Genomic DNA, 26015 nt, shown 5'->3' on the forward strand with positions numbered 1-26015 from the left:
AAAGAAAGAAAGAAAAGAATGTGTCTAAGCTGCAAGGCTGGAAAAAAAATAATAAAAGCCTAGTGAGCTTATCTAGGAAAAAAAAAAAAAAGCTCAAGCTAATGTTACATGTTTGGACATACTGTTTATAGCAATCAGGGTGCCATCATTTATGACATATGTTACACCTGAAAAAAGTATATAGATAAAGTATAAATATCAAATTACTGCTAAAGTACATTATGGAAATTTGTTACATAAAGGAATCCTATAGTGAATCCATTTTGTAAACAAACAAAAAAAACCACCCAACTGCACTTAGAGAGACATCATGATTACCCTGTTTCCCCGAAAATAAGACAGTGCCTTATATTAATTTTTTCTCCCAAAGTTGCGCTAGGTCTTATTTTCGGAGGATGTTTTATTTTCGGGGAAACACGTAGTAGTAAAAGCCTTGGACAAATAGTAGGAATTCTGGGATTCTAATACTACTGATCCTTCTGTCATTTATAATAAGGGGTGGGGGAATTGAACAAGATAATCGTAAATGTCTGTAATCCAGAGTTCCCTATCCTAGAGCGCAGTGATACCGTGTTTCCCCGAAAATAAGACATCCTCCGAAAATAAGACCTAGCGCATGGAAAGATAAAACATCCCCTGAAAATAAGACTTAGCGCAACTTTGGGAGAAAAAATTAATATAAGACGCTGTCTTATTTTTGGGGAAACAGGGTAAGAACGCTAGTTGTAGGTTCAAACAGAGGTGGTTTGACTCTCAGCTGTGCCACTTAGTGCAGCCTCCCCCTCCCACAAGTTATGTAACCTTCTTATACATTTTCCTAGCCTATAAAATACACTCAACTAATACTGTATTAAATTAGATTATGTTTATTAAGTACTTTGTACAGTCCCTGGCATCATTTATTCTTTATCCCATCTTAATGGTTATTATTTCCCTTTCCCAGTAAACTGGAGGCTCAGAGAGGTGAAGTCACTTGTACAAAATCACACAGCCGGTAGGTGGCCAGGTCAGGATTTCACCCCAGAGCAAGTGTTCCCAATCACTTTGCTATATCCTGCCTCTTAATATTATTATCCGAGCCAACAGGCACCATTCCGAGCACCAGGCTCTGTGCTAAGGAAGTTCCTGATTCATTTATTCAACAAATGCACACTGAATACCTATTTTTGTGCAAGCACCCCAGTTTACAGGGGACGTCTCTGAGAGAGAGGGCTACACCGTCCGCCAAGCCTCCACAACTGGGTGTTCCACTACGTAGGGCATTCGATTAGCGCTCCATTAACCCAGGGGGCGAAGACCCCCAGTCCCCAAAGCCCGCCGCCCGGTCACCAGGAAGCAGGGGTTGGGGCGGGACCACGTGTCCCGGCAGCCAACGCGCAGGCAGTTGGAAGCCCCGCCCCCGCGCGTGCGTGCTGCGCGTCTTGTCGGCTCGCTAGGCACTACTCCCGGCGCGGTTGGAGGCGACGGCTGTGAGCGCGCGCGCCTGCGTCGACGTCGGGCTCGCGCACGCGCACCTGCGCTGGCGTCGGGCTCGCGCACGCGCACAGCGCCGGCGGCAGTGGTGGCCGTTCCTGCGGGGGTCTGCGAGCGGCTGGCGGCTACAAGCGGAGGAGCGACGCCGAGGGGCTTACAGGTGGCGGCGGCGGCGGCTCGCGGCCCGGCTCGCGCCGCGGTGGGCGTTTCTGTTCGGTCCAGGGGCGCGGGCGAGGCGGCGGCTGCGGCCCGAGGCCTGCGGCCTAGGCCTCAGCGCGGCGGCGGCGGGCTCGAGTGCAGCGCGGAGCCGGCCTGCGGGCCCTGCGCGTTGGCACCATGAGCGTGGAGGCATACGGGCCCAGCTCGCAGACTCTCACCTTCCTGGACACCGAGGAGGCCGAGCTTCTCGGCGCCGACACACAAGGCTCCGAGTTCGAGTTCACAGACTTCACCCTCCCCAGCCAGACGCAGACGCCTCCCGGAGGCCCCGGCGGCCCCGGAGGCGGCGGCCCGGGGGTCCCGGTCGGCGCGGGTGCTGGCGCTGCTGCCGGACAACTTGACGTTCAGGTGAGTGGCACATGGCGGCGCCGGAAACCGGGCCAGGCCTTGGCGCCTGGGGACCTGCTCCGGTTCCCCGACTCAGGCTGGCCCCCAAGTAACCTGTACCGGATCCCTCACTCCCGCCGGCTCCGAAGTTATCTGTTTCAGGAGCAGCTACTCTGACCAGGCCCAGCGTAACCTATCCCGGTTGCCGCACTCCTTCCTGGGCGCAGGGCAGACCTGCTCCAGGTCTCTGCGTCTGGGTGATCTGTCGTGAGCACCTCTAAGACCGGGTCTGGATCTAGCTGAGGCCAGGTCTTAGGTGACCTGCCACAAGTCCTCTTCTGAGCTTGTCCGAGGTGACCTGCTCTAGGTCCGTCTCCGGCCAAGTCGGGGTGACCTGTCTCTGGGTGCCCCTCCACCTGGGTCCCGGCCCTTCGGTGGAACCGGAGCCCTGCCCCACCCCCACCTGTGGTCGCAGCCATCTGGGCACTCTGCATTCACACACCGAGCCTCCAGATCAAATTTCCCCAAGCCCAGGGACTCTGTCAAGGGGAGAGTGGAGGCTCCTAGAGCAGAAAGGGAATTTTTGCTTCCAGGGGGGGAATCCCATCCTCGCTGCCTGTAGATGCTATTCTAAAGGCAGGTTGCACTTTGTTTTTCCTGCTTGCATCGCCTGTTGCTGAAACCGTCGTGTTACATAACTCCATAGCCCTGCCTTGGAAAAGTTAAGTTTGAGTTTGTTCCTGCAGTGGGCAGTGATAGTGGGTTTTACGTAGATGGATCTGCTACATCGGAAATTTGTTTTTGATGATATGAACATTTAGCCAAAGCTGCTTGGGTATTTTAAATCTGGGTTTGGGTTATGAGACGTAGCAGGCGTACACTTCCTGGACCTGTGCGGGGCCTGGCTAGGGTCTTGGGCTGCGGTCCCAGGGAATGTCCCCATCATCCTCTAGACCTCAGATTCCATTCAGCAGGTTTTCCTGCGCCTGGCACTTCCCTCGGATTTATTTTCCTGAATTCTCAGCCAGGGAAGACGACAAGGCTCACCTTGTCACAGGTGTCCTGTGGCCTGAGGACCCAGTGCCAAGGTGGGGGAGCCACCCCTTCCTCAGCCAGAGTGAACTCAAAACCTGTCCTGGGGGATGGGGGCTTGCATTCTGGTTGGGTGTCTATCAAGTTGGTTGAGTCACTCCCGTGGGTAGGCCTCCCACTTGGGCTTTCTTTTAGTCCCTTCTAGAAGCAGAAAACATTTGACTCATTCTAACCCCAGATACCTTAAAAATAGAAATTTGATGGGTGGTGCTTCAGGGAGAACAGGTGTGCAAGTATGTATCTCTTCTCCCCCCCCCCCCCCCCCCCAGTTTTGTTTATATGTGGTGGAGGGAGGAAGGAGAGAGGTAAGAGTTTGCCTGGAGAGAAGAATGAGCTGCTGCAGGTGGATGATAATACCTGTAGTATCAACTCTAGACTTCTCTGTTTCCACAGCTGTAAAACGTGGCATAGCAGTTTTAGTTTTGTTACTTTTAAACATACATGAAACCTGGACTCCTGTATGAATGGGCCAGGAAGTGCTGTCTGTAACTTGTGCTCACTGTGTCTGGAAGCCCTAGGATAATGATGTCTTGGTTGAGCCGAAACCGGTTTGGCTCAGTGGATAGTGTCAGCCTGCGGACTGAAGGGCCCCGGGTTCGATTCCGGTCAAGAACATGTACCTTGGTTGCGGGCACATCCCCAGTAGGGGGTGTGCAAGAGGCAGCTGATTGATTATTCTCTCTCATCGATGTTTCTAACTCTCTGTCCCTCTCTCTTCCTGTCTGTGAAAAATCAATAAAATATATTAAAAAAAAAAAATTTCTTGGTTGGGCAATGTGCCACCATTTGTGGGGTGACCTGCCCGAGGTCCGTCAGGGTTGTAAAAGGTAATGGTTTTATTACAAATCCTTTTTAACTGTAGCCAATACAAAATGGCCAACCTGGAGCAGCTCTGGTTCTAGTTTTGTTCCTGGTGTTTTTGATTAATCAAGAGCATGTCCTTCTCTTCCTCCACCTGAACACTGAGCTGTACAGAATAAAAGCATTAAAACTTCACTGGAGGTCAACATTGCAGTTGAGCTCACTTAAGTTCTGATGATATCAGAAGAGACTGCTTTTCCTTACTGGTAGTTAACCCTGATACCCATCCTCCTGTAGCCTAACTTTTGATTTGTATTTGGGGGAGTGGAGTAATATTCTTTGTCAAAGATGAGGCCCTGGACTTAGGGTAGGGAGAGTGTGACTAGAATAGGAAAGTGAAAAAAAGTTGGTTGTTTTCTTTGCCAGTTGGTGGCATTGGCTACCTACAGCATTTGGAAAGATTTTTCTTGTTTGTCCTCAGGAGTTATCAGTTTAACCAGCTGTATGATGGGGCTTTCAGAGAGACTAAAAACCCTTCCCATTCTGAATGCCTTTTGATCTTATTGGATGAGTGGTTGTAAAGCATCAAGTGCTGTGTAGCCCGTTTGGTATGGACAGATCACATTTTGTTAATCCACATACTAGTATCCGTTGGTGGACATTTGGATTGTTCCCGCTTTTACTTATGAATAGTGCTGCTGTGAACCTTGGTGTACAAGGTTCTCTGTGGATGTGTGTCTTCAGTGAAACTCGGGGTAACTCCTTCAGGAGCTGCCGGACTGTTTTCCAATGTGCAGCCACTTTTGATAGTCCTGACTGCCGGTTTTTTACATAGTTGGTTTTACCTGAAAGTTTGTTTAGAGGCAGAATGAGAGAATGTCCCAGCCAGGGTAAGAGAATGGCAGGCAAGAATGACACCTGCTGAGTTCTTGAGTTGGTTCAAGTAACACTTATTTTCTTGTTTGTGAAATGACAATGAATGATATTTATCAGGTCCCTCCAGATCCTGGGATGAAAAGTGGTGAGGACACAGTCTTTCCAAGTGTCCTAAGACAGTTTTTTTTTTTTTGCACAGCTGACTCTTTTGTGAGTCTTTCCCCCCACCCTCAAAGGACAGCGAAAGGTAGTTTCAGAAGTCCTTTGCCTAATAATAGCTGGTGTTGCAACCCTTCTGATCTGACTAGTTGAATTATTTATATATATATAGAGAAAGAGAGAGGGATAGAGAGCTAGAAACATCGATGAGAGAGAAACATTGATCAGCTGCCTCTTGCACACCTCCTACTGGGGATGTGCCCACAACCCAGGTACATGCCCTTGACCGGAATCGAACCTGGGACCTTTTGGTCCGCAGGCTGACGCTCTGTCCACTGAGCCAAACCGGTTTCGGCGAATTATTTCTTCTTAACTTTCTATCATTTTCCTCCAAGCATTGGAATTATGAAAATCTGAGATTTGGGAGTACTAGCCAATCAAATAAAAGAATGAACTGTGAATATATGCAACAATGTGGATGCATCTTAGAATAATTACACTGAGTGAAAAAAGTACTTTGACAAAAGAAAAGATGCTCCTCAACTTACAATGGGGTTAACATCCCATTGAACCCATTGTAAGTTGAAAATATCATAATTCAGAAATGCATTTAATACAACTAGCCTACTAAATGCTTTAGCTTAGCCACGTCTACCTTAAATTTGCTCAGAACACTTACATTAGCCTACAGTTGGACAAAATCATCTTGCTGTAGCTGTCCAGCATCTTGAGAGTATATCGAACCACATATCACTAGCCCAGGAAAAGATACTAATTTAAAGTATGGTTGTACTGAATGTGCATTGCTTTCTCGTGATCATAAATAAAAAAATCATAATCCTTGGAACTGTTCGTATATACTCTATATGAATCTGGTGATATGAAGTTCTGGAAAGTGCTAGCGGACTTGGAGTAATAGAAAGCAGGTCTGTGGTTGAGAGAGGGAAGAAAGAAAGGAGGGATGACAAAAGGCACTAGGGGACTTGGGGATGGTGAATATGGGTGTTTACATCCATTGACATCTGTCAACTTTTAAATTAAACACTTTAAACATGTCGTTTATTGTATGTCGGTTGTGTCTCACTGTGAGGTAAAAACCAGCTCTGTGGCCCAGCGGAGAGACAAGGCAGTTGCCCAAATGTCGGGCTGCTCAGAGTGGTACAGCAGCTTGGTTCGTGAGAGCCCCGACTGGAAACAACCAGCGGCTGTAAACAGGTGACCAGGTGCACAAAGACTCTTACTCAGTTGTAGTCCTGAGAACACAAACTTGGGCTTCTTTTTCCTTTTCAAGTGGGAAGATACTTTAACAAAGAGTTGTAATCTGTTCTTCGAAACCATACTCCTACTGCCTTCGAATTCATGGGAGGCTGTCCCCACATATCCTTGACCATCAGGGAAACATATTTTCTTCTGCTTACTGGCCTGTAGCTTACGAAGAGGAGGAGTGATACAGTTCAGGGATTCCTAAAAGTGACTTTTTCCATCTGGTTTTGTGACTATGCAGTTCAGCAAGCCTTGAGAAAATCAGAGATAAGACTCTGGTAACCTTGCAGGAGTCCAAGAAGTGTTCATCACTTTCTCTTTGTTGTATTTCCCAGGTTTGTTTCCAGATACTGAGAACTTAGCTAGCAATTAGAACAAAAGGAGGTTTTGTGTCAGTTAATGATGAATAAATAAAATTACTTAATACTCAATTTACCCATTTCTTCACCCTGATTCAGAAAGATTATGGAGAAAATTAATGCCAATGCAATACCAATATTAACTAAAAACTAAAGTTCTCTCTCAGCTTCCACATACCAGAAAAAGACATCTTTCTAATAGCTACAGTGAGGTATGATCACATACTGTAGAGCCCTCTCATTTTTAATGTGCAAGTCAGTGTTTTTCTAGTAAATTTCCGGGATATGCCTGACCATCACCATAGTCACTTGCTGCCTTTGATTTGTCCTTCATGCCACCTTTTCTTTTCTCCATTTTTAAATTTATTTTTTGTTTGTTAATCCTCACCTGGGGATATTTTTCCATTGATTTTTAGAGAGAATGGAAGATTGGGGGGAGGGCAAGAGAGAAAGAGAGAGAGAGACATCTATGTAAGAGAGACACATTAATTGATCCTCCCCCTCTGCCCCTCCCATCCCCAACCAGGGCCAGGGATTGAACCTGCAACCCAGGTACATGCCCTTGACCAAAAATTGAACCCACCGAGCCACACAGGACAGGGCTCCTCCATTTTTGCTCTTGCTCATGTTTATAGTCTTTGGTCAACAGCTATAACATAGGGAAATTGGGTGACCCCTACTCAGCCATTCCCGGTCATATGTTAAGGAGATGTGCTTTCCCGTGTACTGGACTCTGCACAGGGATTGTTCAGAGGCTGGAAGTGAGGCCTGGGCATCACATTTACTTCTGTCCCCTCTGTGCAGGCCATCAGGCAAACTCTTCAGCCTGGTCCCTGACTCCTGCCCTCAGCAATTCTGCTCGCTGTGCCATCTTCAGGCACGGCAAACAGCGAGTCCTTTGCCAACTGCAGCTACTTTGTTAGAAATGACAGATTGTAGTTGACTTCAGGGATGGTGAGGGCCCAGAAGAGGGAGTGGTCTGCCCTGCAAGAGTGTGGCCTAGGCCAGGAGGAGTTTGGTCGGCGCTGTGGTTGGATGTGTGCTGCGTGCACTCAGTGAATATGTGAATTACTACGGTACCAGGCTGCCGCAGTGGTCAGGCCTCCTCCTGGGCATATGCTTGTTCTGCACTGGATGTCTCGTAGCCTCTGAGTCCTCACAAGGAGTTATGACTAGAGCAGACACAGTTTTCTATCCGTGATTTTCATCAGGGTCTAGGATCCCAGGCTGAGGCAGGCTCCCCTTGGATTGGAGGAGTGAGTGAGGATAGTGCTAGTCAGCATACTCTTTGGAGGCCCACCTGAGAGGGGCAAGCAAGGACCTTCCTGGATGGAGTGGCCCCACCAGAGTGATGAGCATGGGGCTGGAGCGGGCAGCTTCTGGGCAGCTGTGGTGGTGCAGAACTGTTCAGCCCACAGAGTAGAACCATGATGCCCAGTGTGTTCAGTGGGACCCAGAGCAGAGTGTGGCCTTGAGAAGAGTAGAGGGGACAGTGAGTCTAGCCGAGTCTCCAGGTCTCAGGGGTCCTTGAACTCTTCTTGCCAGAAGAGCTTTCCTTGAGAGCAGAATGCTGCTGCTGCTTCTGATAAATGTGAGAGGCCGAGTGGACCTGTGGCTTGCAAAGGGTCCTGTGCCTTTTTATATGTGTCTGTCTAGTAGCAGCTTGCAAGCTGGGCAACTGAGCCAGGCTTCTCAGGATCCCTGTGGACTGTTGCCAGGAGGCTTCTAGACATACAAGAGATGCAGGCTGCCTGCTGAGCTGAGCCCTTTGTCACTGATGGCACTTGCCCATCTACTTCAGCTCCTTACAGAGCTCCGCTGCCAGGGATGACGGTGAGCCTGGAGAGGTGGCTCTCCTCACCTTGGGTGGGGGGCATTTGATAGAGATTCTGGGGATTTCGGGTCACCACCTATATTGTGTAAAAATGTTTATTATAGATTCTCTAATGTGTAAGTAGTGAAAATAAACCCTGTCCATCCATTACCTTGAGTTGACAGTTATGAAGGTTTTCCTCTCCCCCTTATGATTTTCTTCACTGAAATGTTTTCAAGTGTCACTTCAACTTTCTTCTGAGATTGCTCCATGAGAATTAGCGATGCCCAACCATTGCCCTACAGTACTTAGTCTGCATTTCTAGAAACAAAAAAGGGAACTTCTCCTTTGTGGTTTTACTGCTGCTGTCAGGTGAATGGTGTCAGCAGTTTTTCAGGACCTCCTAATACGTGGGGCTTCCTTTCTCCACAATCAGATTCTTTTTTTTTTTTATTTTAATGATTTTATTTTATTATTTTTTTAAAATATATTTTATTGATTTTGTACAGAGAGGAAGGGAGAGAGATAGAGAGTTAGAAACATCGATGAGAGAGCGTCATCGATCAGCTGCCTCTTGCACACCCCCTACTGGGGATATGCCCGCAACCAAGGTACATGCCCTTGACCGGAATCGAACCCGGGACCCTTCAGTCCCCAAGCCGACACTCTATCCATTGAGCCAAACCGGTCCTGGCCACAATCAGATTCTTCACTGGTTAGAAAGTGTCGCCTTTGCTTGGTCCAAACCCCTTCGAGGTCCAGCATTAATGTGATTGTCATGTTTACCTGTCCTGCTCTCCAGGGCAGCCCCATTCTTTTCTTTTCATGCCACTAAGCTGGTGTCCAGTGGGTCATTGTCCTGTGAGGTGTCCTGCCTTCTGGATACACCTTGACTTCTCCTTATATGTGTGAGGTGGGTTCCTACTCAGTCCTCAGGCTCCTTTGCTGGGCAGACAAGAGGCAGCCCAAGGTGACTGAGGGCATGTCCAGTATCCTTGGAGCATGGAAATGAATTACAGAGGTGGACTCAGCATGCTGATCAAACAAGGGTCCACTAAGGGGGAGGAGGGCGAGTACCTTGAATCTAGAACCCAGCTCTCTGTTGGGTGGGACCATGTCTTCATTGTAAATCCAAAATGGTCAGCTCACAATTTCATGTGGTTAAAACAAATGGATTAGAGGATGCTAAGAGACATCACTAATAAGACATTCATTGGATCTTGAATTCAAATAACCGTAAAGGACATTACTCGGACACTGGGGAAATGTGCCTGTGAATATTAGATAGCAGTGCTAATCAGTGTTGCTCCTGAGCGTGATGTCTGTACGGGTATGCCTTGGAAACATTGTGGGTGCAGTTCCAGACCACCGCATTGAAGTCAGTCATGCCACTGTCTTAGTTTCCGAGTGTGTATAAATGTTATGTTTATACTATATTGTAGTCTATTAAATGTACAATAGCTTTGTCTAAAAAGATAATGCACATACCTTATTTTAAAGATACTTTATTGCTATCTAATGCTGACCATCATTGGAGTCTTCAGTAAGTCGTAATCTTTTTGCTGCTGGGAGATTTTGCCTTCAATTTGTTAAAAAAACAAAAACAAAAAATAAGATGTGCAAAGCGCAGTCAACCATGGTATGCCACTATTATGATTATGGGGAGGAAGCCCTTGTCCTGGGCTCCACAATTCCGAGTGGATCAGGAAAATAGAAGTGTGTTGTGCAGAGTGAGAAGGAAAGAGCAGTTGTGGCGAAATGGATCCAGGTGCCAGGTATGTGGGTACTTACTTAATTTTGAAACTTTTTCAAAAGTTGGGGGAGGCTGAATCTTCTGTTATTCTTTTCCTGAGGCAGGGCTCAGAGGTTTCTGCCTTAGGCCACTCTGAGGGAAAGGTGATTCTCCACTCCCTCCTTTATATTTAAATCCTGGGTATAAAAGAACAAACGATGAATCACTTTACAGCCTTTGTGTTTTGGATGAGAAGTATTGATTTAACCACTACTAGTATGAGGGCTTCCTGGGATGTGGACTCAGTTCTGGGTGCTCGTGTCATAGCAGGGAACAGAACAGGCATAGTGGCCTCACTGGGTTCCCCCAGACGGGGTGAGGGGAGGCCTCCTGGGATGTGCCCTATAAACTGAGACCTGAAGGACCAGGATCCAGATGTGCAGAGACCAAGGGACAGTGAGTGGCAAGGGCCCCTGGTGCCTGCTGTTTGAGAGACTGAGGGAGAGAAAGGTCTGTTTCATATTGAGTGGTATGATGCTTACGGAGTTTGAAGTAAAAACCGTGGTATAGTATTTTTCCAGCACATTGAGTGGTAGTTTTTGAATGTACATGCTTTTCCTCTGTGAGAATGAAATGACCTCTCTTCATATGCTCTGATACTCACCGTCTGAGTTCTGTAGTGGGGTGTATGGAACTGTCTGTGGCAGAAAACCCTTAGGGTGTTGATCAGCTCAGCAGCTCATAGATAGACTTTGTATAGTGGGTGTCTAGAACACAGGTGGAGAGGGAACTGTTTACCCTGTGATGTGGTGCCTAAGGTAGGCTTAGGGTGCCCATGGGTGCAGGGAGGCCCTGCCCCTTTTGAGCCCAGCAGGATCCAGAGGTCCTGACTGGAAGTGAGGGCTTGGTGACCTTGGAGGACCTCAGTCCTATGCCAGCTAAGGACGAGGACACCCTGCACTCCTCCCATTGTATCACCTGACATGGGATGTGGGCCTTCTCCGTGCCAGCTACTCTTTAGTGTAGGGGTGTCGAACTCAATCAGAGAAGGGGCCAAAATCTAAAATCCAGCCTAAATCGCGGGCCGAATGGTTTACTGAACAGTCATAAACTGACAATGTCATAAACTGACAGTGGAGTGCAGTGATGACAGCGCAGTGCGGGCCACATTGCAAGGCCTGGCGGGCTGGATTTGGCCCATGGGCCTTGTGTTTGACACATGTGCTCTAGTGCTTTAACTTATTTAATTACAGTTTCTAAGGTCAAAACTTTTTAAAACCTCAATGCTTTTATTTTGTTATTTTTTTAATGAAGCTGTGAGGATTTTGTTTTATTATTATTTTTAAACACACTTTTATTGATTTCAGAGAGGAAGGGAGAGGGAGAGAGATAAGAAACATCAGTGATGAGAGAGAATCATTGATTGGCTGCCTCTTACATGCCCTTGACACTGGCGATCAAGCCCACAACCAGGGCATATGCCTTTGACTGGAATTGAACCTGGGACCCTTTAGTCCATAGGACGACACTCCACTGAGCAAATCAGCCAGAGCAAATTATTCTTTTTTATTCCTTACCTGAGGAATGAGGATATTTTTCTATTGATTTTAAAAAATATATGTTTTATTGATTTCAGAGAGAGGAAGGGTGAGGGATAGAAACATCAGTGATGAGAGAGAGAGAGAAACATCAGTGATTGATCGGCTGCCTCCTGCACACCCTCTACTGGGGACCGAGCCCACAACCCGTGCCCATAACCGGGGTATGTGCCCTGACCAGAATAGAGCCCTGACCTCCTGGTTCATAGGTCTATGCTCAACCACTGAACCACATTGGCTGGGCTGACTTATTTATTTATTTTTTTTAAAGCGTGCAAGGAAGGGAGGGAAGGGAAGATAGAAAGGAGGGAGCAGAGAGAAACATCAATGTGAGAGAGCTACATCAATGGGTTGCTTCACACTTTCCCCAACTGGGAGTAGGGATCAAACCTGCAACCCATGGTATGTGCCCTTGACTGGGAATCAAACCCAAGACCCTCAGTGCGGAGCCTGATGCTCCAACCATCAAGCCATGCTGGCCAGGGCAAGGTCATATGTATTTTTGAAGTTAATGTTATATTAAAACTTTACAGGCAGTAGAGGGAGAAACTAACAACCCAGCTATAGAGGTCAGTTGGACTAAATACCTAATAATAGTTTCAATTTTGTTTCTTGTGTTGTTGCCAGTTCACAGCTGGGCAGGAGTGGGGCTATGGGAGCTAGGAGTGTTTGCACTCAGGCGTGTGAGTGAGGAGTGCCATACCACACTCCCCAGCCAAGCAGCTCAGGGCCCTGGGGCCTTGGGGAATCCGTACTTCTCCTTGGCTTTAGTGGGGGGCGAGGATAGTACCCCTAACTTGGATCCACATTCTGTTGTCTTCCTGGAGTTCCAAAAGTGGACTTAGATTTCCGCCCCTTATTAAGCCTGAAGGGATCAGGGGGTTTAGAGAGGGTTGCCACGTGGCTAGTCAGGCTTGGCTGGTCAGACTCCCTTACAAGCCTCACATGCTCCTGAGGTGCCTTATCCCTCTCCCTGGCAGGGGAGGTGAAATGTGAGGCAGGAGTGGGCAGGGTGAGGGCCACCCGGATGGTGGGCACTTTCCCTTTTATTTCACATACTACTAGTAATTTTGATGTTTCAGGAAAAGATTCAGATACCACCAAGAATGTTTGTTTTGGGTGTGTGTGTGTGTGTGTGTTGATTTCAGAGAGGAATGGAGAAGGAAGAGAGAGAAACATCCATGATGAGAGTCATTGATTAGCTGTCGCTTGCATGCCCCATACTGGGGATTGAGCCTGTAGCCAGGGCATGTGCCCTAATTGGGAATGGAACTGTGACCTCCTGGTTCACAGTTTGATGCTCAACCACTGAGCCACGCCACCTGGGCTATTTTTTTTATATGTTAAAGTTTGTACTACCTGATAAGAGATCTTAGGAGTTCTTTTAGACTAGGAGTCAGTAAACAATTTCTTGACGGGCTATATAGTAAATACACTAGACTTTGTGGGACAAGAAACAAAATTGAAACTATTGTTGGGTATTTAGTTCAATCATTTAAAAACATAAATACCGTTCGGAGCTTAAGAGGGTGGCCTGCAGGCTGATCCTGGTCTAGACTACTTCTCAGCCCCTTCCTGCAGCATGATATACACTGAGTGGCCAGATTATTACCATCTCTGAATGCATAATAATCTGGCCAGTCAGTGTGTGTGTGGGCGTATTAGAGGCCCGGTGCATTCATTTGTGCCTGGGTGGGGTCAGGCCAACCTGACCAGGGGGCGGGGACATAGGTGGCTGGCTGTCCTACCTGCTGGTTGAACTCCTGGTTGAGGGGACAATTTGCATATTAGCCTTTTATTATATAGGATATACACTGAGTGGCCAGATTATTATGCGTTCAGAGATCATAATAGTGTGGCCACTCAGTGTATATGCTGCCGCACCCCTCCCTCTCCTCCCCCTGCCATGAACTGAAATCCAGGTGCCATGAGCTGGCCACACACTTTCAGAAAACCAACACGAATGTGTCTAGTACATTCATATCAAGGGACATTGTGAGCCAGCAGTACCAGTCCTCTTGACAGCCTCACACCAGTGTTGCCACTGTATGTGTCAGGAGAGGCATTACCAGATGAAGAGGGGACTCTTCGAAGTTATATCCAACAAAAACTTTGCAATCAAATTAAAATTGGGCAAAGGACTTTATAATGGACATGTCTCCGAAGAGAATATACAAGTGGCCAACAAGCACATGAAAAGATGTAGCCATCAGAGAAATGAAAATCAAAACCACAATGAGATACCACCTCATATTCATTAGAATACTCTGTTTTTATTTTGTTTTGTTTTTTTGTTAATCCTCACCTGAGGATTTTTCCATTGATTTTTAGGGAGAGTGGAAGAGAGAGGGCAAGATAGAGAGAAACATCGATGTGAAACACATCAATTGGTTGCCTCCTGCACAAGCCCTGACCAGGGCCTGGGCCAGCGAGGAACCTGCAGTGAAGGTATGTGTCCTGACCGGAATCGAACCTGGGACCCTTTGATCCACAGGCTGAGGCTCTATACCCTAACCCAAACTGGCTAGGTCTGTTTGTTTTTTAAGAAACAGAAACAAATATATAACAAATGTAGATGAGGATGTGGACAAATAGGAGTCCTTGTGCACTGTGGTGGGAATGTAAAGGTGTAGCTACTGAGTAAAATAGTCTAGCGATTCCTCAAAAAGTTAAGCCTAAAATGATTTTGTGACCCAGTAGCTCCAATTCTGGGTGTGTAACAAAAAGAACTGAAAGAAGGGTCTCTTAAGAAATACTTGTTCACCCGTATTCACAGCAGCCAAAAGGCAGAAGCAACCCAAGTGTCCACTGACACATGGCTAGATAAATGAAATGTAGTGGAATATTACTTTGCTTTAAAAAGGAAGTGAAGCTGAAGCCGGTTTGGCTCAGTGGTAGAGTGTTGGTCTGCGGACTGAAAGGTCCCGGGTTCGATTCCGGTCAAGGGCATGTACATTGGTTGCGGGCACATCCCCGGTAGGGGGTTTGCAGGAGGCAGCTGGTCGATGTTTCTCTCTCATCGACGTTTCTAGCTCTCTATCTCTCTCCCTTCCTCTCTGTAGAGAATCAATAAAATATATTTAAAAAAAAAAAAAGTGAAATCTGACACATACTACATCATGGATGAACTTTGAAGACATTATGCTGAGTTAAATAAGCCAGACACAAAAGGACAAATACCTTGTGATTCATTTATGTGAGGTTCCTATAGGAGTCGAATTCAGATAGACTGAAAATAAAATGGTGGGTGCCAGGGGGGAGGCCAGTGGGAAGTTAGTGTTTAATGAGAACACAGTTTGGGAAGATGGAAAGTTCTAGAGATGGATGGTGAGAATTGTCACATACTAATGTGAATATATTTAAATGCCCCTGAACTGTATACTTAAAAGTAGTTAAGATGGTATATTTTATGTTAAGTGTATTTTATCATATTTTTAAAAAGAAGGTAAGGGATTCACAAAGGTATTTGTGATGATGTTATAGTTTTGTGTATTTTTTTTTTTTGCATAAAATCTAAAAGTTGATTTTGACTCTTAGAAAAAAAATGTTTTCAAACAAAGCATACAGTCCTATATAATAAAAGCCTAATGTGCAAATTGTCCCCCTGGGCGGTCTTTCTACCGGGAGACCAGTTTAACCCCTCACTATGATGTGTGATGACCACCAGAGGGCGGAACATGGCCGGTGTCAGCGATGTGGAGCTGGCAGCAGGCTGCAGTGGAGGCACTGCCAGCCCCAATGGGTCCTGATGAGAACGGGACTGCACTGGGATGGTGGAGCAGGTGAGCAGGTGGCACCAGGCTAACGCAGGTGTGAGCAGGGCCTGATTGCTCTTCCTGTTGCTCTGCAGATGGTGACCAGTGGCAGGGAGTGGGGCTGCTGCCTGGCTCCCAGATGCTGAGGGGGGTTGGACAACCGGTCACCCGCAGGTGGGATTGTAAAACAGGTGAGGGGGTGGTGCCAGGCCAAGGTGGGGCTGTGAGCCTGGGGCTGTGAGCCGGGGCCCAATCCCCACAGGTCACCCCAAGGGACCCCACTGGTGCACAAATTTGTGCACTGGGCCTCTAATCTTCTTATATAATTAACCTGGTTGCTGCCATCCTGAAAAAAGCATATGTGGTGGCTGACACTGAAATAGGGTTCTGATCTTGGCTGAGACCATTGCAGACATAGGTGTTCTTATAACAGGATGCTGACTTCCCCAAATGTAACGCCCTTCTCATGAGAATAGCTGTCCTCAGGCTTGTACAGGTGATTCAGACAGAGGGTGGCACTGCTGGCGCAGGCTGTGCTGGCTCTGGTTTTTGGTCCCCTGGCTTTAGGTAGCAGGTTCTGCAAGGGAATAGAGCTGATGTTTCCCCTGGGGCTCCTGTCATCCCTCTCTAGGCTTCCTCACCACTCCTTGGAAGCTCCTGTTGCCTGATCTTGCCTGTGTGGGCTGTGGCCCCTGGGAGGGGATGACCAGACTGTTGACTGCTACCTGAGGTTCCTATAGGGATGGTGCTAGGATTCCTGTTCCCTTGGGAGAGCTGAGTCTGTGCACCCCTGAATGGACTTGTGAGCTCGTCGGTAGTGCCTGTGAAATTTATGGCTTAGTTACTTAAAGTTGTCGGTTTGTGTGTTTTTGTTGTTATAACATAAAAGGTAATATATTTAGTAAGATTATTGACTGAATTCAATTTCTAATTTGTAATCAAGAAGGACTGCCATCCTTGAGAGGGTACTGGGATGGAGGTAGTCTGTCTACTAATCAGATAACTGCTTTCCAGGGCTTACAATCTAGACTCAGGGGCTTGGGCTGTGGGAGGACCGTCACTGTATGGGATTCCAGGTCCTCTGGCCTGACATTGTGCAGCTGTCCCCAGAGGAGACCATAATTGGCTTATAGGAAGTCCTCTTGCTTCTGTGGCCCTCAGTGATGGAAACAAGGCATTTCCCTCTGCATCCTGGTTGTCACTGTGGCTCCATGGGGTTGAGTCTGTCTGCCCTGTTTCAGTTTGAATAGGTTTTTTTATTTTGTTTTTTGTAATCCTCAGCTGAAGATATTTTTCCATTGTTTTTTAAAAAATATATCATTCCTCTTTTAAAAACATTTCTTTATTTTTATTTTATTTTTTAAAATATATTTTACTGGTTTTTTACAGAGAGGAAAGGAGAGAGATAGAGAGCTAGAAACATCGATGAGAAACATCGACCAGCTGCCTCCTGCACCCCCCCCACTGGGGATGTGCCCGCAACCAAGGTGCATGCCCTTGACCGGAATTGAACCTGGGACCCTTCAGTCCGCAGACCGACGCTCTACCGCTGAGCCAAACCGGTTTCGGCATAAAAACATTTCTTTATTGATTTCAGAGAGGAAGGGAGAGGGAAAGAGAGATAGAAACATTAATGATGAGAGAGAACCATTGATTGGCTGCCTCCTGCATGTCCCCTACTGGGGATCAAGCCCACAATCAAGGTACATGCCCTTGACCGGAATCAAACATGGGACCCTTCAGTAATGCAGGCTGACACTATCTGCTGAGCCAAACCATCTAGGGCAGTGGTCGGTAAACTGCAGCTCACCAGCCACATGTGGCTCTTTGGCCCCTTGAGTGTGTGTGGCTCTTCCACAAAATACCATGGCCTGGGCGAGTCTATTTTGAAGTAGTGGTGTTAGAAGAAGTTTAAGTTTAAAAAATTTGGCTCTCAAAAGAAATTTCAATCATTGTACTGTTGATATTTGGCTCTGTTGACTAATGAGTTTGCTGACCACTGAGCTAGGGCTCCATTGAATTTTAGAGAGAGGGAAAGATAAAAAAACTGATGTGAGAGAATACATCAATCAGTTGCCTTCTGCATGAGCCCTGACCAGGGCCCCGGCCAGGACGGAGCTTGCAACCAAGGTATGTGTCTTTGATTGGAATTGGACCCAGGGCCCTTTAGTTCACGGGCTGGTGCTCTAGCCACTGAGCCATACTGGCTAGGGTGGGTCTGAGCAGGTTTGATAGGGAAGGGGAGAGTGTGAAATGTCAAAGCAGAAGATCCTGAACTGTCTCAAAGTGGAGAGCAGGCCAGTTCTTCATAGGAGGGTTGCCATGGCTACTCACTTGGGGAGAAGCAATATGCCCAATGCCTGAAGGCTGTAGGCTTGCATGGTGATGCTGCTGTTCTGTGGTAGGTTGGAGGACCTGAGGGCATCCTGCAGAATGGGGCTGTGGATGACAGTGTGGCCAAGACCAGCCAGTTGCTGGCCGAGTTGAACTTCGAAGAAGATGAAGAAGATACCTATTACACAAAGGACCTACCAGTACATGCCTGCAGGTGAGCATCAACAGCAGAGGCATCCCAGAGACCACTGTTGGTCACATGTCCTTGGGAATAAAGAGGTTGCTAGGCCTGTGTACACGTTACCAGGCAGGAGGGTGGACTCGGTACCCTCTGTTACCCCTGGTTATTCCAGCAGGAAAGGAAAGGTCCCCCTCTTGGCCGTCCTCAGGTCCTGGGGGTGTTCCTAGTACCTGTCTCACTCATCAAGAACTCTTCTCATTGGGTGAGCATGGGTTTATAGGGTAAATAGAGCCACTAAGATTTCTCTTACAGAGAGATTACTGTTGGATTCTTTAAAATGTCTGCTTCCTAAAAACTTGGAAGTGGACAGTCAGTGGGAGACCTGCATATTGACCAAATTTGGAATTCTCATCTAGAGCAGGCCCCATCCCTTGCATTTAGACTTATTCTTGCTTTTTTGTTACACGCACAGGAGGAAATTGAGACCAACAGAGGTGAAATGATCTTGCTTAGGGCACTCAGCCAGTTGGGGCAGCTTTGAGTCTGGGGCTCTATTCAGCCCTGCCTGCCCTTTGGGCACACTGCCCCCGGTGTCTACCCACCAGGGGACAGAGCGCTGCATCCCCCCACCCCTACTTCCCCCAGTTTACCTTATTTTGGCTCTTCACTCTCATTGCAAATGTTTGTTTTTTTGTTTGTTAGTCCTCATTGGAGGATATTATTTTCCATTGATTTTTTTTTTTTTTTTTTTTTTTTTTTAGAGAGAGAGTAGGAGTGGGGAGGGTTAGGGAAACATCGATGTGAGAGAAAAACATCACTTAGTTGCCTCCCACTTTGACCAGGGTCTGGGATTGAACTACAATCCAGGTATATGCCCTTGGCTGGGAATCAAACCTGTGATCCTTTGGTGCATGGGCTGAAGCTCTAACCACTGAGAAACACCAGCCAGGGCTCATTTATAAATGTTTTTGCATATATATGAGTGATGTATTAGTGTTCCTGTTATATACACAGTTGCCAGTCCTAGTGAAGCTGCAAGTGGTTAAAGTCTATACAACCCCTGGGCCCTCTCGGCTGTCCATGTGTGGAGGGTTTGGGGGGAAGGTTCTTGGTGGAGCACACTCTGGTTTGAGCCTGAGTCTTGGCTTCATACACATACAGACTCTTGGAGAGCCATTAGTTTTGTTTTGGGTTTGTTGACTTTCTGAAAAACAAGTTGGGGGGTATTTTGGTGGTGGACTCTCCTGATGTGCTCTGTGGAGCTGAGCTCTGTCCCCCAGGAGCCTCTGCTGCTGGGTCTGAGGGGAGCGTTCCTGGGAGCATGGTGCCCTCTGCTGGGGTGAGCAAAGCATAGTCACAGCTCACTTTCCCAGCGCCCAGAGCTACCTATGGACATCCCTTTCATAAGTTACACTCCTGAAGCTGAAGGCCATAGGGGTGACCAGGTTGCCTTCGCACAGCCCCTGCTCCCCACTTGGAAGGGGTTTTGCTGCAGTCTGCGGTACCTCTGAGCGTCTCAACAGCACCCCAACTCCTTTCTGCATTCCCAGGAACAGGAAACCTCAACAGTTAACTGATTGGATTTTGTCAGTAGGATTGTTGGGATTGAGTATGTTTTTAATGAAAAACTTTAAAATGTTGTAAGAGGAAAAAATTTTACATTCTGCCAAATTAAAACCAGAGAGAGATCTTCCAGCTTTAACTGTTCATTTTTACTTTTTAGTTACTGCGGAATACATGATCCTGCTTGCGTGGTTTACTGTAATACCAGCAAGAAATGGTTCTGTAATGGACGTGGAAATACTTCTGGCAGGTAGGTATCAGACTGCCATGTGTCTTTAATCAGACTGTGCTCAGATTTGTGTGTAAATTATGGAAATGTTAAAGCAAAGCACAATATAAAATCATGCTAACAAACCTGGGTTTTTTCCTTCTCTGTGACGGGTTTAACTTGAAACAGATGGTGCTGTGTGAATGCCTTAATGTATTTACCCTTGATTTATTCTCTCATTCTTTTTATTATGCCAGTATGGTTGGCTTAATTTCTCATTCCTAGTTTTTATTTATATTTTTCTGCAAGATGAGCTCCTCGCATTCCTGTTCATCTTCATTATGGGGTGCCTGGGGAGGATGTTCCCAAGATAGTAACGGGCATCCATGAGAGCCACTTCCTGAGAAGGCTCCCTCAGGCCTGAGCTCATTGAGTAGGTTAGAGGCTGACACGGGCCAGATCCTGAATCATCAGGATTAAATCACGTTCATGTGACCAGCGGTGGCTCTGGGCTCCCTCCCGATCACCAGCACTGTGACTGAGCCCGTGCTTGTGTTTGGTATTGGGGTGAGAGCAGTGTGGTGGTGGTGCTTAGTTTCTAGGGAGAGTCAGTCTGTCTGTCTAGCTCAAGTGCTGGACTCCTCGGCCCCTACCTTGGGTTCACTGCAGTGCCACCAGAAGCAGAGCAGAGTCTCATGGGCCAGGGCTCCAGGGCTCCAGCAAGGAAGCAGCATCTTCTGAGGTTCATCTTTTAGAGAAGTAAAGTGACAAAAATCTACAGGCAGGTTTATGTGCACAGAGCCCCACCCACCCTTCCTGTACCTTCAGAGCCGTGGGCCAGGCCTTAACATCATGCTGCCTAAGGACACAGAGTGATTGGGTCTTGGGTCATCTCACAGTTAGTATGCAAATCGTGGGGTTCTGAGCAAGGCAAAAAAGGGGGCTAATGTTTTTCAAACACTTAAAAGGAAAAGCATCTCCAAGGTGACCAAACGAGATTGTAGTCCTATTTTCAGAATGTTCTGGACAATTTGTGTTACCATGTTTGCATTAGTTCCTCTCCTGCAGGGAAAGCAATTAAATAAAATTTGTCTTAGTTGGCAACCCTAGCTTCTGGACAGCAGTTAAGATCAGAGAAGTGAGGGAAGGGCCTCCATGAGAAAACAGGCTCAGTCAACCAGCATCACATGCTCTTTACAAGGCTTGAGTGAAAGCTGACAGGGTCCTGTTGCCACTGTAGGGGGATGAAGTGGATACAGACGGATTAAGGGGAAACCACTGGTTCTTGTAACATGCCCAGTGGCGGTGGCTCCAGAGAGGAGTACAGGATTTTGGGGGGTGCTGAGGGGTGATGGTTGGTTAGATTATCTGATGACAGACTGTGGGGCCAGAGAGGGTTTTAGCCTAACCTCGTGACAGGAAGGGTTTACTGCTGCAAAGAGAGGGCTTCCTCAAGTAGTGTTCCATAAACCTACAGAAAGCCTGAGGTGTAGGGCCTGTGCCATCTATAAGCCCCAGTGGCTCCGTCCATGAATTAGATGAGTTGTAGCTTGGAAATGAGAACAATGGCAGTCCTGGACACACTGAGACAGCGGCGTTCCTGAGGATTTCATTGCTGGCCCTTGTGCTTCCTGAGAGTAGCCCTGAGCCCCCTATTTGATATTTTTTATTGTCCTCAGGTTTTAATATGCTTGCTTATCAAGTTTCCTGGCCTGCAGCATATTAGGAGTCGTTGCTCCTGGCAGCGAGCACAGAGGTCACTTCCTCAGGGCTTCGATAGGCAGCCCTGTGCCAGAGAAGTGACTTTGAAAGAAGCATCAGAGAAGTTACAAGGAGCAAGAGGAGTTGGGAAAGGGGCAGCAGCTGTCGATTCAGTGAGGCCCAATAGTTGGACTTAAGAAAGCAGGAACTGGAGGGGGTGGGAGTAAGAGGCAGAAACTGTGAAATGTGTTAGGAAAGTTTTCCTTAAAAGTGGTTCAAGGCGGATTTGTGCTCAATGGGGAGCCAGTTCAGGGGTGGCTGGTCTCCTGGGACACCAGATGGATGAGGTGTGACCAACCCTGCTAATGGACCGTGAATGGTACCGGAACTTTTAACAGGGGCTCAAGAATTGGAAGTGGTGAAAAGCCAAACTTTTGAGTGTTAACTATTTATCATTTCCTGATTTAAGCCACATTGTAAATCACCTTGTGAGGGCAAAATGCAAAGAGGTGACTCTGCACAAGGATGGGCCCCTTGGTGAGACAGTCCTGGAGTGTTACAACTGTGGCTGCCGCAACGTTTTCCTGCTTGGCTTCATCCCTGCCAAGGCTGACTCAGTGGTGGTGCTGTTGTGCAGGTGAGGGCTCCCCGATTTCCCTGGGGGCCAGCTCTGACTTGGTGGAACTTTAAAATGGTTTCTGTTGACTGGCTAGATGTTGGGATGTTTGGGGGTTGGGGGTTGGGGCTTGTTGGAGAACTAGGACTGTCAAGTAACTCCGCGGGTGTGTTCTGGTTAAATCATAAAAATGATTCTATAAAACCAAAGTCTGTTTTGAGTTTTAAGAGTTCAGAGCTCAAGTGTGTGGGGAGATGCAATTTATTACTAACAATTTAAAGGTAATGTGATCACATAATGAAAGATAGGAACTGCCACCTTGGGGTGAAAGGTAAGTCTTGGGGTGAGGTCATTTTCACCTGGGCTCTTCTTTCCTTGGGGCTCCTATAGGCAGCCCTGTGCCAGTCAGAGCAGCCTCAAGGACATCAACTGGGACAGCTCGCAGTGGCAGCCCCTAATCCAGGATCGCTGCTTCCTCTCCTGGCTGGTCAAGATCCCTTCAGAGCAGGAGCAGCTTCGGGCCCGGCAGATTACTGCCCAGCAGATCAACAAGTTGGAGGAGCTTTGGAAGGTGAGGCCTATTGAGAATGCAGTCTTCCTCAGTACTAGTTTCCTGTAGACGTGAGGCAGGGCAAGGGATGCTGTCTTCATAAATAGGACATTCTGGAAGGATTCTGGAGCTTCTACCAGGAGGAGTCCTGACAGGAACTGGCCCTGGGCAGCTATGGGTGGACATGTCCAGAGGAGCCTGGGCCTTAGTAGATAGGACTGTGAGTGCATTATATTTTTTGTTTGTTTCCATCGCTTGTTTTCAAAATCTTTTTTTTTTTTTTTAAATATATTTTATTGATTTTGTACAGAGAGGAAGGGAGAGAGATAGAGAGCTAGAAACATCAATGAGAGAGAGTCATCGATCAGCTGCCTCCTGCACACCCCCTACTGGGGATATGCCCGCAACCAAGGTACATGCCCTTGACCGGAATCGAACCCCGGTCCCTTCAGTCCCCAAGCCGACACTATCCATTGAGCCAAACCAGTTTCAGCTCAAAATCTTTTTGTTGAGAGTATTCTAGGTGTCCCCATTTTTCCCCCATTGCTCCCCTCCACCTAGTTCCATCCCTCCCCAGGTCTTCACCACCCTACTGTCTGTGTCCATAGGTAAGATCTTTGGTTAATCTCTTCTCGTCCCCTTCCCTCTGAGATTTGTCAGTCTGTTCCATGCTTCCATATCTCTCATTCTATTTTATTCACCAGTTTATTTAGTTCATTAGATCCCTTGTTCATTTATTTTTATTTTTAAATTCAATTGTTGATATGTATTTGTTGCCATTTTATTGTTCATATTTTTTTTTATCTCTTCTTCCTCTTAAATAATACCCTTCAACATTTCTTGTAATACTGGTTTGGTGGTGTTGAACTCCTTTAGCTTTTTCTTGTTTGTGAAGCTCTTTATCTGATCTTTAATTCTAAATGAGAGCTTTGCTGGGTAGAGTAATCTTGGTTGTAGATACTTACTATCCATCACTTTGAATATTTCTTGCTACTCCCTTTTGGCCTGCAAAGTCTGTTGAGAAATCAGCTGACAGTCATATGGGTGCTCCCTTATAGGTAACTAACTGTTTTTCTCTTTCTGCTTTTAAGATTATCTCTTTGTCTTTGACCCTTGGCATTTTAATAATGATGTCTTAATATGGGCCTCTTTGGGTTCCTCTTGTTTGGGACTCTCTGTACTTCCTGGATTTGTAAGTCTTATTTCTTTCACCAGGTAAGGGACGTTTTCTGTCATTTTTCAAATAGGTTTTCAATATCTTGCTCGCTCTCCTCCTCTTCTGGCACCCCCATAATGTGAATGTTGGTATGCTTGAAGTTGTCCCTAAGGCTCCTTACACTATCTTCATATTTTTTTATTCCTTTTGCTCTTGCTCTTGAATGTTTTTTATTGTTGTTTGTTTGTTTGTTTTTAATATATTTTTATTGATTTTAAGGAGGAAGGAAGAGAGAAACATCAATGATGAGTCATTGATTGGCTGCCTCCTGCATGCCCCTTACTGGTGACTGAGCCTGCAATCTGGGTATGTGCCCTTGACCAGAATAAAACCAGGACCTTTCAGTCTGCTGGCCAATGCTCTATCCACTGAGCCAAACTGGCTATGGTAGCTTGGGTGTTTTTTACTTCCTCATATTCCAAATTATTGATTTGATTCTTGAAATCTTCTAATCTACTGTTGAATCCCTGTAAATTATTCTTTTTTTTTTCTTTAATATATTTTATTGATTCTTTACAGAGAGGAAGGGAGAGAGAGAGAGAGCCAGAAACGTTGATGAGAGAGAAACATCGACCAGCCGCAGCCAATGTACATGCCCTTAACCGGAATTGAACCTGGGACCTTTCAGTCCGCAGACCGACGCTCTACCACTGAGCCAAACCGGCTTCGGCTGTAAATTATTCTTTATTTCAGTTAGTATATACTTAACATGTTAAGCACCATATAAGTGACACTATACTTTTTGTCCAGACCAGTCAGTCACTGGTGCCACCAGCATTTCGGTAAAATCGGATGTCTCCGGCTTAACAGAAAGGAAGACAAAACAGGCGTGGCACTTAACATGTTAATTTCTAACTGGTCCTTTTTCATGTCTTTGATGTTTGCACTAAGATCCTTGAAAGTCTCATGAAGATCCTGAGTAACCATGGTTTTGAACTCTGTATTTAGTAGTTTGCTTCTATTTCTTTGATTTGACATGTTTCTTTGTCGTCACATTTTGGCTGCTTCCCTGTGTTTGTTTCTGTGTATTAAGTAGAGCTGCTATGTCTCCTGGAATTAGTAGAATAAAAATAGCCTTACGTAATAGATGTCCTTTAGGGCCCAATGGCTCAGCCTCCCCAGTCATCTGAGCTGGGCACTCCAGGTGTACCCCTATGTGGGCTGTGTGCACAGTCTTGTAGTTGAGCCTTGATTGCTGTTGATGTCACTTGGAGGAGTTGACCTCCATGCCAACTGGCTATAAGGACCAGCTGCAACTACAGTGAGAAAGCTGCTGTGCATGAAACACCTGTATGGTGCAGGACTTGCTTTAGTGGGGCTTTGGTGTTCACTGAGTCTGCCTCTTGTGGATGAGTAGAGTTGTAATCTGTAATGGTCTTAAACCTTCCACTGGGTGCACTGGCTCCAGGGCCTCCAGGGAAGTGCAGTCAGTCACTGCCTGGAGCAGGAGCTACAGAGGATTCTGTAGGCAGCTGCTATTTGCTATTTGTACTGTACTTGGAGGTGCCCAGGGAAGGCCTATCTGTGAAGCAAGGTAGACTGATGCTAATGCCAGGTCTTGGGCCTTTTGTTGATAGATTTGGGGCACACTATCACCAGCTGCAGCTTGTTTGACAGATCTTTAGCAAAGTCTGAAGCCTGAACCAGGACAGGCCATTCATATGGAAAAGCTGCTGCAAACAGCTTGGGTGAGGCTGCAAATTGGATCTCAAGGAATCCCCAGAGTAGAACAAACTGTATGTTCCAGGTTGATGGAGACTCAAATATGGCTGCCAGCCAGCTCTGCAATATGAGAGGCCCCAGCACGGGAACAATGACCCTTGTGATACCCGTCTGGGAGAACGCTACCCCTGAGTTGTGCCCTGATGCCAGACAATCCAGTTCCTCCCCATATGTGTCTGGGTCCCCCAAAGCCGTCTGGTGCTAAGAGTCTGAGTAAGTTCGTGTTCTGGCTCTTTAAATGGAACACCTGGATCTCCAGCAGCCTCTGTGTCATTCAGCCACAACCCCTACTGATGTTTACAGCCCGTAGTTACGGGAACTCTTCCCTGCTCCAGAACCCTGGGCTGGTAGGGTTGGGACCCCTTGTTCCTCACAGGCGGCCTCCTCGGAGATGATCTCCCTCCTGATTAAAAAAGGCACACATGAGTGTTAGAACAACCTGTTCTTGGCCTCTGCC

The 26015-nt window shown here is 46.9% G+C and overlaps 1 protein-coding gene across 4 annotated transcripts in view; it reads left to right on the plus strand.

Annotated features, from left to right (window-relative positions):
* The first annotated feature begins 1476 nt into the window (after nucleotides 1-1476).
* Nucleotides 1477-26015, plus strand: part of UPF1 (UPF1 RNA helicase and ATPase) — a 42603-nt gene continuing 18064 nt past the window's right edge. For 3 of the 4 annotated variants that reach the window (XM_084884676.1, XM_084884677.1, XM_084884678.1), the window contains exons 1-5: nucleotides 1477-2040; nucleotides 17873-18015; nucleotides 19706-19795; nucleotides 21924-22091; nucleotides 22461-22641. In XM_084884676.1, the coding sequence (XP_084740802.1) occupies nucleotides 1810-2040; nucleotides 17873-18015; nucleotides 19706-19795; nucleotides 21924-22091; nucleotides 22461-22641 (813 nt within the window). In that variant the 5' untranslated portion in view covers nucleotides 1477-1809. The remainder of the gene's footprint in view (nucleotides 2041-17872; nucleotides 18016-19705; nucleotides 19796-21923; nucleotides 22092-22460; nucleotides 22642-26015) is intronic. The other variant, XM_084884679.1, reaches the window with a different exon arrangement.

Source organism: Pipistrellus hanaki, assembly GCF_964339955.1.
Source record: "Pipistrellus hanaki genome assembly, chromosome: 5".
Taxonomy (NCBI): domain Eukaryota; kingdom Metazoa; phylum Chordata; class Mammalia; order Chiroptera; family Vespertilionidae; genus Pipistrellus; species Pipistrellus hanaki.